The sequence below is a fragment of the Protomyctophum bolini genome (assembly GCF_963924005.1).
Source record: "Protomyctophum bolini genome assembly, chromosome: 10".
Lineage (NCBI taxonomy): Eukaryota > Metazoa > Chordata > Actinopteri > Myctophiformes > Myctophidae > Protomyctophum > Protomyctophum bolini.
Window position 1 is genome coordinate 7731843 of NC_137871.1, and position 17155 is coordinate 7748997.

At 40.2% G+C, this 17155-nt stretch overlaps 1 protein-coding gene across 1 annotated transcript; it reads right to left on the minus strand.

Annotated features, from left to right (window-relative positions):
- Positions 1-212: 212 nt before the first annotated feature.
- Positions 213-16941, minus strand: aga (aspartylglucosaminidase). Its single transcript, XM_080773212.1, has 9 exons — positions 16695-16941; positions 13185-13338; positions 9189-9301; positions 7212-7324; positions 4264-4372; positions 3257-3332; positions 2391-2498; positions 891-1024; positions 213-572 (listed from the first exon to the last, which is right to left on the minus strand). Exons 1-9 carry the CDS (start codon positions 16792-16794, stop codon positions 472-474), a joined length of 1008 nt encoding a protein of 335 aa, XP_080629338.1. The 5' UTR covers positions 16795-16941; the 3' UTR covers positions 213-471.
- Between the last annotated feature and the right edge of the window lie 214 nt (positions 16942-17155).

Sequence of the window (17155 nt, forward strand, 5' to 3'; positions counted from 1 at the left end):
ATGCCATCTGTGTGTCACATTTGCAATGCAAAATATCACGGCTCTTCCATCTGCAGTCACAGAGGAGATGAAGTGTCCTTTTATTCTCTTAGAATTCTGTCTGTGTAGTACCACCGTATTTGGCTGTGATTATCTGCAGTAATTTGTCATGTCAATAAGTGAAGTAACTTTCATAATAAGAACACTTGAGTACAAATTCTGTTTTATTTTATTATTATCAATTAACATAATTGATCATCTTGGGCATGAATGTAAGGGCCGATTCATACTCCTATTTTAGAGCCGAATAAAAGTCGGTTCGGCGCTGTAGAGCCTACAATGTGACGTCATTTGAGGTTCGGGGGGGGCGGGTACCGTCCTAAAGTCAGCTCTTCGGTGCTACTGAAGATTTCTGACGAGCCGAAATCATTTCGGCACTACAGCGCCGAAACAGCGGTAAAATGGGAGTATGAATCGGCCCTTGGGCGATAACTAAAAGCAGTCCACAGATTTCAGCAGCGGCGTGTTTGACTGGGAGTCTGACACCATGTAGTGAAACTGGGAGAAACCAGGAAGTTTGTTGCATGCGGCACCTGGAATGAATGAAGAGGGAAAAAAGCAAAGTTATATTACTGCTGTCTGGAGAAAAACATTTTTTTTTTGTTGGACATTCAGTTTAGTTCCAAGAGATTAACAAAATACCTGTTGGTGCTTCTAGCTATCATTTAACCAAGAACTTCAATATAGTCCCACAAAACTTATTTTTGGGGGTACATTTCATACGCCTCTAGCTCAATATCCACAATTTGATTTCCCTTACGTTCAACAAGGCCAATGCTACTTTCTGGCATGTGCTGTGGCGTCTTTGGCAGCAGCTAAGCGGTCGGTTATCTTTGAATCCAAACACTCACCATAATGGCCTGTTGTGTTAGCACAGATGACGGCCCCAAAGAACTCTGGGTAATGCCTCTTGATTCTGGAAATGGCGGTCTTGCAGGCTGCCGAGGGATCTACCCCTGCCCTCATCAGCTCTACAGCCAAGAAACTGTTGGCAGGAAAACGTGGAGAGTGTGAGCGGAGCTCCTTCAAAGCCACCAAATCAGATGAACAGCCATGAACGGGTCGTGCTAACCATAATTATAGAATTAATTAAGCAGGAGGGGATGCATGCAAGTTCAACAAACTAAAGAGGATTGACCAACTTGATTTGATATCGCAGCAATGTATATATTTTAAATAATCTGAAGGCTTATTTAAATTGCTGAAATATAAAATGGGGTTTAAACTGGTTAAGAAGAGTAATGCCCCTTTCTCCCTAAACAACCTAGGGTATGTTCTAGGTCAGGGGTTCCCAAACGTTTTCATGTCAAGGACCCCCAAATTGACACTAATTCGCCCCGTAGACCCCCATTTGAAAATATATTCCAGGGACCCCCATAAGAGAAGATTTTCACGGCTCTAGCAGTGATTCTCAACCTGTTTTAATTTCAAAGACTCCCAGTTTGACATGCATTAGTCTACGGACCCACATTTAATGGCATTTCTATCTCTGGGACCCTCAATTTATATTGTAAAAATCAATGTTAATTTAACTCTGTGTACAATTGGAACCAAATGAACCCATTAGGGTCCATTTGGTTCCATTTGTACACACTGAGTTACAGACCCATAAAGGTCCATTTGATTCCTAATTATCATTTAGCATGGGGACCCCCTGGAACTCTCTCAAGGACCCCTAGGGGTCCCCGGACCCCACTTTGGGAACCACTGTTCTAGGTACCCTTGAGGCTTCTCTCTCCCAACTGCTCCAGTAGAGCTGCTCATTTGCCATCTGTAGGAGACTGGTTGTATACTGGGCCATTCCCAGGTGTGAATGTATCTTTACTGTCGGAGCAGAAAGCAGAAAGTGCTCCGAAGCGCTTCACCTGCATTCACAGCAAACCTTCCCTGGATAGAGTAGACTTAAAAAAAAAAAAAAAAACACTTCTGCATTGTTATTTTCACACCCCAGAAACCAACAAGCACATTATTAGAATGTAAAGTCTTTTTTTTGGGGGATGTACAAATGGCATTTTTGGGGCGACTTAACTCGTATCTTGTCACCAAATGGTGTTAGTGTTTGCAGTGAGAGAGAGCTAATGGCAGAAATAAGCCATTTATAAATTCTAAACCACAGGTGACATAGTCACCAAGGTTCTCTAGTCTACAGAATAGTCATTTTTCCATCACAGAAAAATCTAATTTGGCGTTTTTACTTTTCCCTTTGACTCTTGAACCTGTGTCAACATATCCTTCCCATGTAATGGTATACATGGGGAAAATACCCAAGTTCAAAGAGAGACATTTTGTTATGTGAAGGTCCAATGGTCCTAGAAACCAATGGAAGATGATTCTTCTGATTCAATGTTTACCTGGGAAGGAAACGCATCATCACATCTCCGTCTCCTGTGGCTGCGGCGCCCCCTGCAGTGCTGTCGGCATAGGCCCCGGCTCCAGCGATAGGAGAGTCCCCTACACGCCTGTAGACAATTTACAATTTAGGCATTTAGCAGACGCTCTTAATCCAGAGCGACTTACATTAAGCAAGAACAAAAGCATTTATCATGAAACATGCGTAAGCTAAGAAAGTGGAATATCTATATAATGAAACTATACATGTATAAACTATACATATATACTACTATGCTATACATATGTACTATGGCGTGCTATGACTATATACAATGCAATTCTAGTGCTGTCTACATAACATGCTATAAGTCTGTATCAAATGCTATCTAAGTCTACAGAAATGCTATCTAAGGGGGGTAGGGTAAGTGCTATGGGCCAACATGGATGGCAACATGATGACAAATACAGTAGAATACCTTAGTTTGCACTAAATTCTACCCACATAACTTTTTTCTTTGCGACTATGACTGAATAATACATCATCCTCCATAGCCTATAACAGCGGTTCTCAAACTTTTTAGCTCGAGTCCCAGAAGAGAAATTTGATGTCTTCCCCAGGATCCAGACTATAGTGAAAACATCTATACAAGCTTGCAATGTGAGCTTGTAGATCTGCTATTTTAACTACTACTTAAGTTTTTCTAAATGTAATTTCTTAAGAGTCCTGTTTTGGGAATCACTGGCATCAAATAACAATATTGAAAATAAAACGGCATTGACAAAAAGCCTTGCAGCAGCATCCATGCTCAATATTTCACAAAATTAGTTAATGTATACTGTATATTGGTGGCTCAAACTTTTCTTTTTAAGAGTATCTTTTCAGTACCCTGGAATTTTGTGGTTCGCTCCATTAGTTGACGTCCCAGCTGCCACAGCACCATCTGCACCCATTGCAACCATCCCTGGTATAACAATATAAAAACAGTTTAAAAAAGTTAATTACTGCTGGTTTTCCGTCCTACCAGGACCACTGTTCTTTTCTACCCTACAAGGGGTACTTTTCTATAGTACATCTGTGTTTCTGTCTTGCTAGGACCCCAGAACTTATACTGGCTTTCTGTCCTACCACGTCATTACTGGGGGTGTAACGATATAGTAACCGTATCTAAATATCGATTTCAATTAAAAAAGTATATTGTTATGTAAACGGAAAATATGGAATCGTATCGTTTGACTTGTTATCGTATCGTTTTGCAATGTAAATAATAAATTACACTAAGTACTTGTGCATTGTATTTAGCAATTTTAAGAAGAAAAAAGAAAAAGATGGGTTCAATTACTTTTCCATTCCATATAGCTATAATTGGTTTATTGAAAAAAAAATGTGTATTCTCTGTGTCAGGGCGTGGGTTTATCCATATGTGTTCAAACACAATGTCCATCAATTTGCCAGAGAATCACTGTTTACTCATTTATATCCATAATACTTTCCCTTAAAAAAAACCTGCACTATCCACAAGTTTCACACATTTAAATGTATTTGCTAAATAGTTACTGTATCTATTTCAAATCATTGAATCGTATCGTATCGCCATGATGAACCAATATCGTCCATGTATCGTATCGTCAACCATGTATCGTGATACATATCCCTGTTAAAATGTATCGTTACACCCCTAGTAATTACATCAACTGCATGCACCTTGTGTCCCTGATTCGATAGCTTCTGTATAGTAGTGACGAGGACACTAATTGCACGCAGTAAGTATCCAGGTTTGATTTCTATCGTATCCTGATGGGGTAAAAGGGAATCTTTAAGACCAGGATTGGTCTGGAAAAGCTACAGTAGTATAATGAGTAAAGGTTGACTCCCCCCACCACATAAAAACCTACCAATGGTGTCATGGCAGTGTATGTCAATGTGTCTTTGTGTTGTGCTCTGTCTCGGGGTGGCCCTGGGTTTGTAAGGTCCACAGTACTTGGACGGATTGGGAAACACGTTCTGTTGGAAGACAGAGAATATATGAAAGCCATCATCTTTCATTTGACTCATTTCCACAACTCCTGGAATGATGTTAACCCATTTTGACCTGGGAACGATTCGATAAATGTCTTCTAAATCCTGACCGTTTTCTGAAAAAGCTATGTTTCTATGTCAGTCGTTCTTCGATTTTTCAAAAATAGCAGACCTACAAGCTCGTAGGAGCTTGTAGATCTGCTATTTTTCAATATCTAAAGCATAACATAATGCTTACACCAAAAGGGATTCCCGCCCTAAATGGGTTAATGTGGTGGTGCATACGTGCACCGCAGAATGTCACTCCCCCAGACAATTACTCAAATTTGATGAGCTGTGACGAAACAAAAGCCATTGTCATCAAGCATTTCAGCTGTTACACAAGCACGGCCAGTTAAACGCCACAGCAATAAATTTAAACTGAGCTGGGCAGTCGCGTATTGTTTGGATTAAACGCACGGGGTCAATTATACACGTCAAATAAAGACCCGCCCTTTAAACTTTGACTACCAAAGCAGCTCAATCTTGAACAGTATAATGTAATTAATACAGTCAAGGTATAATATAGTTTGCTGGGCTATTGAGCTCCGTGCCGTGGCTGCTGGTTGAGAGTGGAGTGCTGTGGGGTGGGGTGTAATTTGAAATGGCTTTTTGTGAACTGAAACGGTCTCATTCAGTGCAAGAAAGAGGTTCTTTTCTGCCTCGTATACAAGCTAAGAGGTGTGAAGGATTCAGTCATTTGTATTCCACTTATATCGTCCACAAGTAGACTGGTATCGGGGGTGAACAGGTTACATGATTAATGTTCATAAGGCACTCACGGGAAATGAGTTTTTGTAGGTCAAATTCAGATTTTGCCACTTGGTCAATTAAGATATATATCATTATAAAAAATAATATCAATATAAAATATACAGTACGTTAGCCCAGCTCCTTATTATACTTGGCCTACCTGTGTTCAAAGACATTTTAAAATGCTGTATGAAATACACACCTGTGACAGTGTGACTGCATTACATCAGTATTACTATGCCAAACTAAATTTTGTTGTGAATTCTTATAGACAGCTACTGTATGTGTGTCCCTGGCTGGCTGTGTCCGAGCACGAAAACAGAGTTTGGTTGGTTTACACCACAAAGTGTCACTGTTGCGCAGCCTAACACACACACACACACACACACACACACACACACACACTTTAACTGTATGATGATTTTGTGTGTGACAGTACAGCACAGTAGAGGGTCCCCCACATGGTAACTGTAATTTCTTTACCATTTCGGACCCCTGGGCGCGTTCATGTGGGTTCTGGAACGTCTGGGGGACCCCCACACGGAGTTGCACTACTCACTTCACAGTTCACACTTCAGTGTAGCAGCCACCTTAATTTGCAGGCAGCCAGGGACTGGCTTGTATTAATAGTAACATTAAGTGGTGCAACCACTTCATTATGTAGCTTTGTGTGTCCGTGGGTGGGTGGCTGGCTGGCTGGCTGGGTCTGTTCCGAAAATAAGCGTTTGGTTGGTTTTCACAACAAAGTGTCACTGTTGCGCAGCCTAACACACACGCACACATGAACTGTATTATACAGTATGATGATTTCTGGAGTGACAGTACGGTACAGTAGAGGGACCCCCACACGGTAACTATGTCATTTCTCGACCGTTTCCGACGACCTATGCTTTTCATGTTGCTCTATATTTGGTAACGGTTGTTTCAAAGCAATGAGCTACACAAGGCCATGATTTGCAGTCATTTTAGATCAGTTAAGCGTTTCTTGTCTTGCTTAACAAGTTTAACAACTCCCTTTATCTGTTCTAAATGCACTGTAACCACAGCCTTTTTGGGGCTTATATGCTTTAATATGGGGCCTCAAAGCAGACTTAAAAGTATTTTCAGCCATCTGGCGAAGGCCATTCCTGCGCCAGAGGGGTTTGATTATACCACCGATAACAGGATCAACAAGTCTGTTTCATGAAGGGTGTGCTCATGCATTATTCATACAGCTGTCTGTTTTATTCAAAGTTTTACAGATGTGAAAGGAAAACCTTTGACAAGTTGGCTGAAGAATGACTATAACCCATTCTGACCTGAGATCAGATTCTGAAAAATGTCTTCTACGTCCTGACAGTTTTCATTCTGACCCGAGATCAGATTCTAAAAATGTCTTCTATGTCAGTCGCTCTTCGATCTTTCAAAAATAGCAGACATGCAAGCTCGTATAGCGCGCGCTATGAGCTTGTAGATCTGCTATTTTTCAATAGCTAAAGCACGGCATGATGCTAACACCAAAATGGGTTCTCGCCCAAAATGGGATAAAACAGGTAAAGTTGGTCAACAATAACCTCAGCAACATGTTGTTTCCCCTTTCTTTTTAATTAGTAAAAAGTAAGATAGTGTAAAAAGAGATAGTGACTTAATCTTGGCAACCTTCAAATGCTGTATTTTTTTGCTTGATGCACACCTGTGCCTGATTCTTTAAATCCCGGACTAAGATACTTAGTATTCTGTATAGCAGAATAGTTTTTTTTCTTCTAGTAGCACGCACCCCGCAAACTTGCAGTACTGTGGGTTTTATGGTTGCATTCAGAACTCCAAAGTTGCTATTTATCCATGTTATGGCAACATACCAATGTAATTCTAGAAAAGAGTTAGACTTTTTAAAAGAAGCAACAATGTGGCTCTGAAAAGCTTCACATCAACACCAAAGTTATCTTTGTGCTGACTGCTGGAACAGGCCCACTGATTCCCCAGTTTAATACCGGTCTTTTAAAACCTCTGCGCCTGGAGCCAGGGAAACGGGTATGGATAGAAAAACACGCACCTTGCGATAATTGGGTTGGCAGTTCCCCTTCAGCCACTGTGTGAAAATATTCATGGATTTGTTGGTAGCCAGGTCCTCCGCAATAAAGCCCATGTTTTCAGCAAACAAAGAAGCTAGAAAGGAGAAAACGTAAAGTTGAGATAGACATTGACCTTGCATTTCAGAAAATACAAAGGGGTGTGTGTGTGTGTGTGTGTGTGTGTGTGTGTGTGTGTGTGTGTGTGTGTGTGTGTGTGTGTGTGTGTGTGTGTGTGTGTAAGTCTGTTAGAGTAAAGTGCAGGTAGGAGTGAAAGGAATGTTATTACGTTTTAACAGTCATTGGTTTATTTTGCACTAATGCTAGGACATCTTTCACTTCAAGTTCTGACACAAGCGGTCAAAGTGCCAAAAAGGTTGTGGTCCTCGACTGTGTGTGTGTGTGTGTGTGTGTGTGTGTGTGTGTGTGTGTGTGCGCGCGCGCAAAAAGCTGAGAGGTGGTGGGGAGACAATAGGAAAGCTGAAAGAGACGGTGTAGGAGAGACAAAATATAGGGAAGCTGAAAGAGACGGGCGGAAGGAAGGCTGAGAGAGACAGTGTAGGAGAGGCACAGTAGGCAATCTGAGAGGGAGACTGTGAAGGAGAGAGAGACCGTAGGAAAGCTAAGAGGAGAACACAGGAGAGAAGAATACAGGCAAGGCCCTGTTCTAATTCATAGCAGTGTGTCTACAAAAATGGCAATTTCCAGACAGAGGTGCTTGCCAAGAAATAAATCTGTATAATAATACAAAGGGGATTGACAGCGGGATGGCGGCAACTCCCAAGAATACACACCTTTTAGTAGTGTGTTCTACACTTCAAGTTTTAGGGTCTTAACTCTTAACCATAACGGCATTAACACATTTTGTACATAACACGTCCTGAAACGTCATAAGGATTGGAACCGAGAGGTGCCTTAGACGTCTGTGGACGTCCTAGCGACGTCCAAACGACGCGGGGCGAGATAATAATATTCAGAATAATTACTTCTTTTTTTTTTGGCATTTCGCTTTTCGCTTGCCGTATGCTAACGCTCTGTGAAACTATTAGCTTGTCATTGACTCCCATGTTAGCGCGGCGGAAAGAATGACTCGTATCTCCTCATCCAGGGCGCTCTCCGTGGTGATGAATGGATCGATATGCTGGCGCTGCGTTTCTGCTCCTCATCCGTCTCTCCCGCAAAATATGAACTATTTTTGTAGCGTATATAAATATATTAAGATGATCGGAGATTGTGATGGAACTTTGTCAGTCAACTTTTTTAAGAAAGTATTTCCGGTTCATGGCTTTCAAAATGGAAGCGATCACTACTCTGGCGATTACTCCGGCGCAAGCAACGCCTTTATTTTGATGCAGTTCCGGTACTAAATGTGTTAAAGGAACACCTTTTTTCTCCATACAGTATAATTGCTCCTCACGAACGCTCACTATTAGATGGTACCATTTCTGTCTACTTGCTCTGTTCCTCAGTGGTTGGCTGTGAATTCTTCCTGGTGATTGACATCACAGTCAGGGATTTTAAGCTAACGGATCGGAAACATGTCTCTTCCTGGAAATGTACTGAAATAGTAGCTATATGGTTTACGTTTTTCCATCTTTTAAACTCCTTTTATGTCTTTAACACTAAAAGGTCTGAAATAAAATCAGCTAAATTTGCATGTGCTTAAATTCACATTTAGAATTTTTTTCAGATGTCAAGATTTTCTGAGATGATAGAATGGTGATGGATGATGATGCTCATGGAAGGGGAACCTTCTGAAAGCTTCATGGGCAAAGATAATCAACTTAAAAATAATAAAAAAACGGTAAAAATGACCTCTTAGACCTTCTAGTGTTAAATGGCCTTTATAATGCACCTGAATGTATGTATTAAATGTGTCTATAATAAATATACTGTACTTAGCAAAACTATTTATCGGTATAGCTGTGACTGTTCCCGATCGGGCAGTGCTCACGCCGTACCTGACTCTCCCACTAGCAGTGTGTGACGCGTGTGTTCCATCACAGCTCTGGCAACGCCAATGGCATTCTTGATTCTCCTCAGGTCTGCTATGGCGCCGACCTCCATCGTGTCTCTGCACAGAAAACACAGTAACTAGTGGTTCTCAAGCAGTGGGGCCAGGGCTCATATTAGGGGGGTTGTGGTGGGACGCTCTGATTGTGGACCCGAATGTGTTCCTTTTTCTAAGCGAACATTTTTAGTGAAAACATGCATCGCAACGCGCGTAGTACAGACCCCTGAGGACCACTGGTCAACAAATTGTATAGGGTTTAACCCATTCTGACGTGAGATCAGATTCTAAAAATGTCTTCTACATCCTGACAGTTTTCTGAAAAAGCCATGTTTCTATGTCAGTCGTTCTTTGATTTTTCAAAAATAGCAGACCTACAAGCTCGTAGACCTATGAGCTTGTAGATCTGCTATTTTTCAATAGCTAAAGCATAGCATAATGCTATAACACCAAAATGGGTTTAATTGGCCGAGTCCTTCTCAAGACCATACTTTCATGGTTCTCGCTCTCTTCGCTGCAATTTTACTTTGTCTTAACTCTGTATTGTAGGATTTCTCCAAAATATGAATGCAGTGTTTGAGATCAAAGCATTGCTATATCATATATTAAGTAATATGTATTGCATGTGTATTTGTGTATTCATTGACACTAAATACACCAGATTTAGCAAGAATACTAATTTCCATCCATACAGAAAACAAGCAACATTACAAAATCATCAGTAAAAAAGGCCTAGTTTTGACACTCAAGAAAAACTAGAAAACCCTACATTTTAGTCTATTTAAAAATGTTTTGTTAGAATTGAATTAGCTGAATGGGTAACCAAGCCAAACCCACAGTTAAACCACATCATTTTAAACTGAAAATAAAATAAATAAATAAATAGAAACTATTTACCCATGGGGATTAATGAAGGTAATCTTCTCAATTACTAAGCAGTCATGCTGCGCGCAGTCAGTGTACTGGAATGACTTGAAATGAAGTTTAGAATAATCACTGAGAGGTCTGCAATAAAGGGATATAATCAACTAGTCTGGAACAAATGTATTTATATCTCTTATAAATCTCTTGTAATGTAACTTCATTTGACAGCAACAGAATTTGTAATCCACTTTTTCCCACCACACATAGTCATCTACTGTATTCCTAAGTGTCTGACACAAATGTAATGGTACTCTGCAAGTGCAATGTGTGTCGTTTGTATCCACTAGAGGGTGCTTGTGTTCACAAGAGAAATAACAAAAAGCATGACTACATAATATTTCTACTGTGTCGTTAGCATGAAATAATGTGAAAATGCAGCAACTTTTAAAATACAATTTGAAATTATTTCTACAACGCCAAGTACCATATGTCTGATGCTATCCATTTAAAAGTTGACACAATGCATTTCACATTCACTCATTCACACATGGCCATTTTGATTCAGTTGCACCCCTACTGTTTTTGCATTGTGTGGACCAAAGAATAGGAGAGTAGGAGAGTAGCGGCACGCTTTGATCTCGCCGCAAAGCGGGTGCCTATGGGGCTATAGTTCCATACATTGCTCCTATGGCTGGAACTATATCCCTTTTGAGATAGAATGAGCACTTCCGCATTCCATTGTTACAATGGGAGTCAACGCTAGTGTCGCCACTCTCTTTCTCTTACTATATTACTCTGGTGTGGACCACATTGTGCTACCAAAACAACCACCCCTGGCTTCATGATCAGAGCTAGGGCCGTCAAAGTGAACATGATCTGTCTTACTTATTAAAAAATTCCAAAATGGAAAAAAAAGTGAACATGATATTGCCAGAACATTAAAAAGGGTAATGTTCACCTACTTTTGCGAAAATATTAATCCGGTTTTCAATCGGATCTCTATTTTAAGGACCATCTTACCCATGCTTCTTTAAGCTAAGGAAATGTGACTGTTCTTGTTTCTGACTGATTTGTTATTCATGCATTATTTTTCCATACCTAGCGTACTGTTTATGCTGCTATCCGTCAGAGCTCCCTTCACCTGGTGCAGAATGCAGCTGCCAAATCTTCTAACGGGCACCGAAAAATATGAACATATTACTCCAGTGCTCGCCAAATTACAATGGCTGCCAGGTTTATGCCATATTGATTTAAAATGTTCACTGATCACATTTAAAACTTTAAATGGCCTCACTTCATATTGCAGAGATGATTTACTGACTCCCCATTATGCCTGTGGAATGCAGCTCCGCTTGGTTATGTGACCAGGCTTTGCTGTCGAGAGACTCTGGAACACTCTTACAGTACCTGTTCATATCAGATAGGCAGGCCGCATCAACAGCAGGGGTTTATCAACAGTTAATTGCAGTTATTGGTTTAATCACTTCTAACCTGGAATCCCCATATTGGACATATATATGGGCACATTTTCTCACATCTTCAAGAAATAGTGAAAATAAAGAGATCTACCACCCTGTAGATTAGCTAGTTTTGTTTATGGGTATCTTCCTTATCAATCTAACTATTAGATCTCTTTCCTTACACCATGCCTGTATTGCTGACATGAGTGCTCCATCTGGCCAATTAGCATGACTCAATGTTCCGAGTACATTTAACATCTTGTCTATTGCGTTCATTGATTTTGTTCTATATCTTTTTTATAATTATATCAATTGATTTTATTATCATATATATATATATATATATATATATATATATATATATATATATACTGACATAGAAACTGTCAGGATTTAGAAGACATTTGTAGAATCTTCCTCGGGGCTAGTAAAATACTACTCTGGGAGCAGAAACATGCAGCGGTGGCCGAACGGTTTGCGGAGCGGTCTTGATATCGGAAGGTCGCTAGTTCGTATCCCCGGACCGGCACGTTAAAATGACCACCGCTGAAGTGCCCTTATGGACAAGGCATTGAACCCCTATACCATGAAATGTTCTATGAGCAGGGCCTGGCTGTAAACAAGTTATTGAGATTTGTCCAGTTCCTTTCCTTTGCAGACTATCTGTCTTTAAGTAGCCTTTTCTGTGCATATTCTACGACTACGTTTAAATGTTTGAGATTATCGCTGTCCTGCGGAAACCTTGTATGTGAGAAGAAAAAAAAGTTTGTTGATCCAATGTAGCTATTGTTTAGTCACAAGCTCTTTTACAATTTACAATTTACAATTTAGGCATTTAGCAGACGCTCTTAATCCAGAGCGACTTACATTAAGCAAGAACAAAAGCATGGGAATACATCACATAAAAACATTCATCATGAAACATGCGTAAGCTAAGAAAGTAACAGTGGAATATCTATATAATGAAACTTATACGTATAAACTATACATATATACTACTATGCTATACATATGTACTATGGCGTGCTATGACTATATACAATGCAATTCTAGTGCTGTCTACATAACATGCTATAAGTTTTAAATGCTATCTAAGTCTACAGAAGTGCTATCTAGGGTAGAGTAAGTGCTATGGGCCATGATGGAGTCTGAAGAGGTGGGTTTTCAGACTACGGCGGAAGATTGGGAGTGATGCTGCAGTTCTGACTGCCATGGGAAGTGCATTCCACAGTTTTGGAGCCAGAAGGGAGAAGAGTTTGTGACGTGTGGAGCGTTGTCCCGGCGTTTTTAGTGAGGGTACTTCCAGCTTCCCTGCGTTAGCTGATCTGAGTGCGCGGGAGGGTTTGTAGGGTTCAATCATACTTGCAAGATATGGGGGAGCCATACCTTTGGTTGCTTTGAATGCCAGCATCAGAGTTTTGTATTCTGTGCGGGCAGCGACCGGGAGCCAGTGGAGGGAGCGGAGCAGGGGGGAGACATGTGAGAATTTTGGCTGGTTGAAGACCAAGCGAGCTGCGGCATTTTGGATCAGCTGGAGAGGCTTAAGTGCACATGCTGGTAGGCCAGTAAGGAGGGAGTTACAATAGTCAAGTTTTGACAAGACTGTTGTGGCTGATGCTCACCCATTCATGATCATGGCGTCCAGAGTGCTCTCTCCTGATTCGTCAGGACTTCCCCCGTAGCCCACGCTGCCGTCACATTGGTCCACTTCGCAGCGAGCACAGCCTTTTTCCACCGCGTCCAGCACTGAGCCGCCCGACTGCAGGGTACTCCACGCTGCACAAAACAACAGTGATGGAAGTTTGACTTAAAGGAGAATTCCATACTAAAAGGCTTTCTTACCTTTCACTGTAGTTGTTACGTCCCCATCAAAGAGGTCCAGGTGTTATTTTGTGCAAAAGCTCCTTATTGGCTATTTCCCCTACCATAAGCCCTAAATGAATTGCATGAATGGGATGTATGGGGTGTTGTGCTAATTCGCTTATTTCCATCGAAATAAGTAGTAAAGTGTGGCGCTTGGGTTATTATTTACATTATGAAGAGAGGATATATACAAAAAGATTATAATTTTCAGCGATGGAAATAAGCGTATTAGCACAACACCCCATACATCCCATTCAATTAAATGCAATTCATTTATGGCTTATGGTAGGGGAAATAGCCAATAAGGAGCTTTTGCACAAAATAACACCTGGACCTCTTTGATGGTGACGTAACAACTACAAAGAAAGGTAAGAAAGCCTTTTAGTATGGAATTCTCCTTTAGGTCAAAGTGGCAAGACCAGAAATACTCTGTTACGAGTCTCATATTCAAATTAAAAGTCCCAAGTATTGGCAAAAAATAATAATACTTGCAGTGCAATACGTAAATGTCGTCATTATGTCCCATTTCACGCATTTACTCTACGACGTGTCTTTTTGTTTGTTTGTTTTTTGACTAGTCGAAGGATAGAATAGGGCTTAAGTGGTTAATGTATAGTATGTGATAGTAATACATAATCTACAGTAAATCTGTATACTAAAGTAACTAACATTTTCAAACAAATAATTACAGTGCAGTCAAAAGTAGGCTTCAATATTTGACGTAGAGTCAAATATTAGAGTAAAGGATGTAGGCGATTACCTTGTGCTGACATTGCTTACTGTAAATCGCACTGGATTAAGAGCGTCTGCTAAATGCCTAAACTGTAAATTGTAGTACTAAATGCAGTATATAAAGTATCGAAAAAGTAATAAATATACCAGAAATTTGAAATTAAGTACAGATAGAGTACTGACAATAATAGTGACACACATTGTAATGCTACTATACTACTATAGTGTCACTTGTGTACTGCTGAGAAATATTTAACTTAATATAGTGTGTACATTCGTCGAAAATGACATCTTGTGATGAGGGAAAAGTATATACTGTAGATACTGTATATAGATTAAGGCAGTGGTTCTGAAAGTGGGGTCCTTGAGGGAGTTCCAGGGGGTCCCCACTTATTTTTTTTTTAATATATTTTTATCCCACGATTTTGTAACCCATTTTTCACCCCTGTGTCAATCATCTAATGTGATCCTCCGCCAACCTGGGGAGAGCAACGGACTTAACTCATGCTTCCTTCATGCTTGAGTGTCCAAGTTGCTCCTTTACACCTGACAGGGGGGAGTTTCCCTGGTTGGACGTAGCGTGTGGAAGGAACACATTATTCCAACCAGTTCTTTTCCCCTCCATCAGGCGCCCTGGCTGGCCAGGGGGAGGCAGTTTAGAGACCAGGATTACTGCATGTTTTTGTGAGGGTACCTACCCTAGGGGGGTCCCCACTTAAATGATAGTTTGGAACCAAATGGACCCTTATGGGTCTGTAACTGAGAGTTAAATTAGCATTGATTTTACAATATAAATGCCAAAAAATGCCATTAAATGGGGGTCCGTAGACTAATGCATGGCACGGGGGTCCTTGAAATTAAACGTGTTGAGATTGAGGATCACTACTACAGCCGTAAAAATCTTCTCTTATGGGGGTCCCTGGCATATCTTTTCAAATGGGGGTCCGTGGGATAATTAGTGTCAATTTGGGGGTCCTTGGCATGAAAATGTTTGGGAACCACTGGATTAAGGTAGTATAGATTATGTGGTTAAAATGTTATGGTCTTATCTTATATATACTTCCTTGAACATGGGTCTATACATTGTGGCTTTCTCATAATAGAACCGTTTGTAGAGTTGGGATGAGATGAGATGACCAGGGCACCATATTAAAATAAGCTGAATGTAGAGACTATGTAGAGAGCTGCACTCTTTATCCGATGATATTAAACACCTTAGCAGACACCTAAAAATGAAAAACTACTATCTGCATGCCATGCATAATAATGTTCAGAATCTAAAAGTCCAACATATTCAGATGAAGTGATCTCCCGTGAAAAGCTATCGGCATATACCGGTAATCACTTTGTTAGCCATTTATTATAGTTGTTTTAAAGGTATACTGTTTGTAGAAAAGAAATGATCATGTTATCAATAACGTATCATGCATTTGGTAGCCACAACATACAGTCTTTCTTTAGTTTACATTAATGTACAGTAAATGCAAAACAGTGCACCCTATTACTCACTGTATGAACTTTTACTGTGTAACTGTACGGACATGTTATTCGGTCATATAACAATGTTGTTGAAAACCCATAATCTACCAGTGGTGGAAGAAGTACTTTAATATATAAAAGTAGCAATACTACAGTGTAGTAGGCCTACTCTGTGTTCAGAATGTTATACTTGAGTAAAAGTACAAAAGTATTGGCATCAAAATGTATTTTATTATGCCAATATAGGCCTACTTTAAAGTCTACCAAACGTACTACAATGTTTGAACATGGCAGATCTACAAGCTCACAATGCGTCACGTTGTGACATGTTTTTTGTGTACTTGTCTAATAGACAATGTATAAAATAGGGCTAAAGTAGTTAATGCATGTTTTATAATATAATAATGTATATGTACAAAATTACTAGTAGTAACTAAAGTTTGCAAATTATTAGTGGAGTAAAAAGTGATTTTTTTTTTGCCTCTGCACTGTCTGCAGTAGCTGGAGTAGAATATAAGATAATTGGAAATACTCCAGTATATATAAGCACCTCAATGTTGTTATTAAGTGGTGCCCAAAAGGTAGATTGTGATCTACCTGTAGATCACAAAGGCTGTGCAGGTAGATGCCCCTAAAACTATATTTAATTTAAATATAAATATGTATTTATTTTGCCACCTGCCACTTGATTGACATAAAGTGCCTGTCAGACTTTGTTTTCATTCATCAGTAGGCATGCAGTAGCATTGTACAGATATATATATTTTTAAACCATACCAGTTCAATTTCCTCCCCTCGAGTGCGCCACGTACAATTGTAAACCATTTTCAGCCATGGGATAATACTGTTCTTTGGTGGGTAGATCTTCTTGAGCTCGTCATTTTGAAAGTATAGCTCGCACGTCAAAAAAGTGTGGGCACCCTGGAGTTAGCCTAGACAACTTAACGTTACTTCCCACCACTGCAATGCATCTACAAGCTCACAACGCGTCGGCGTAGCATGTTATGCAGATCGGGTATTTAATGCGCGCGCGGACACTACATTATATGAATACGTACCTGCCGCTGTCGCGTCTTTGAAGGGCCACGTATTGATAACAAGAGGTAATAACGCGTGTCCAAATGAAAAGAGTAAAATAAAAAACAGTGATGTCAACATTTTCACTTTAAGTTAAAGTTATACTGCCATATTCCAGCTGCAGCAATCGACCTATTGTGCAGCAACATAAGCTTATAACAAATACTCGGTTGCACAAAGAAACGAAAAACACACACTTTTAGTAATACATACGATTACGAATACAACACAAACACAAGACGACACTTCTGACTTCCTTATTTTGTCACTGAGTAGGCGTTACTGTTAATTAAAGGGACAGTACGTGAAACTACATGGGCGGGCATCATGTCACTGCAGGTCATTCAGTTCATGGTTTCTCAACTATAGTGGTGGGGGAAAAAATCACACCTGTGGGGAATTGAGTGGAGCAACAATTGTGTGTGTGTGTGTGTGTGTGTGT

Bases quoted from the DNA above. Each gene is read 5' to 3' on its own strand.
- aga (XM_080773212.1), bottom strand. From the start codon at position 16,794: ATGTTGACATCACTGTTTTTTATTTTACTCTTTTCATTTGGACACGCG. The intron at 13,339-16,694 runs GTACGTATTCAT...TGTTTTGTGCAG, and splicing joins CAAAGACGCGACAGCGGCAG to CGTGGAGTACCCTGCAGTCG. The intron at 4,373-7,211 runs GTGCGTGTTTTT...GTCTTCCAACAG, and splicing joins GCCAACCCAATTATCGCAAG to AACGTGTTTCCCAATCCGTC.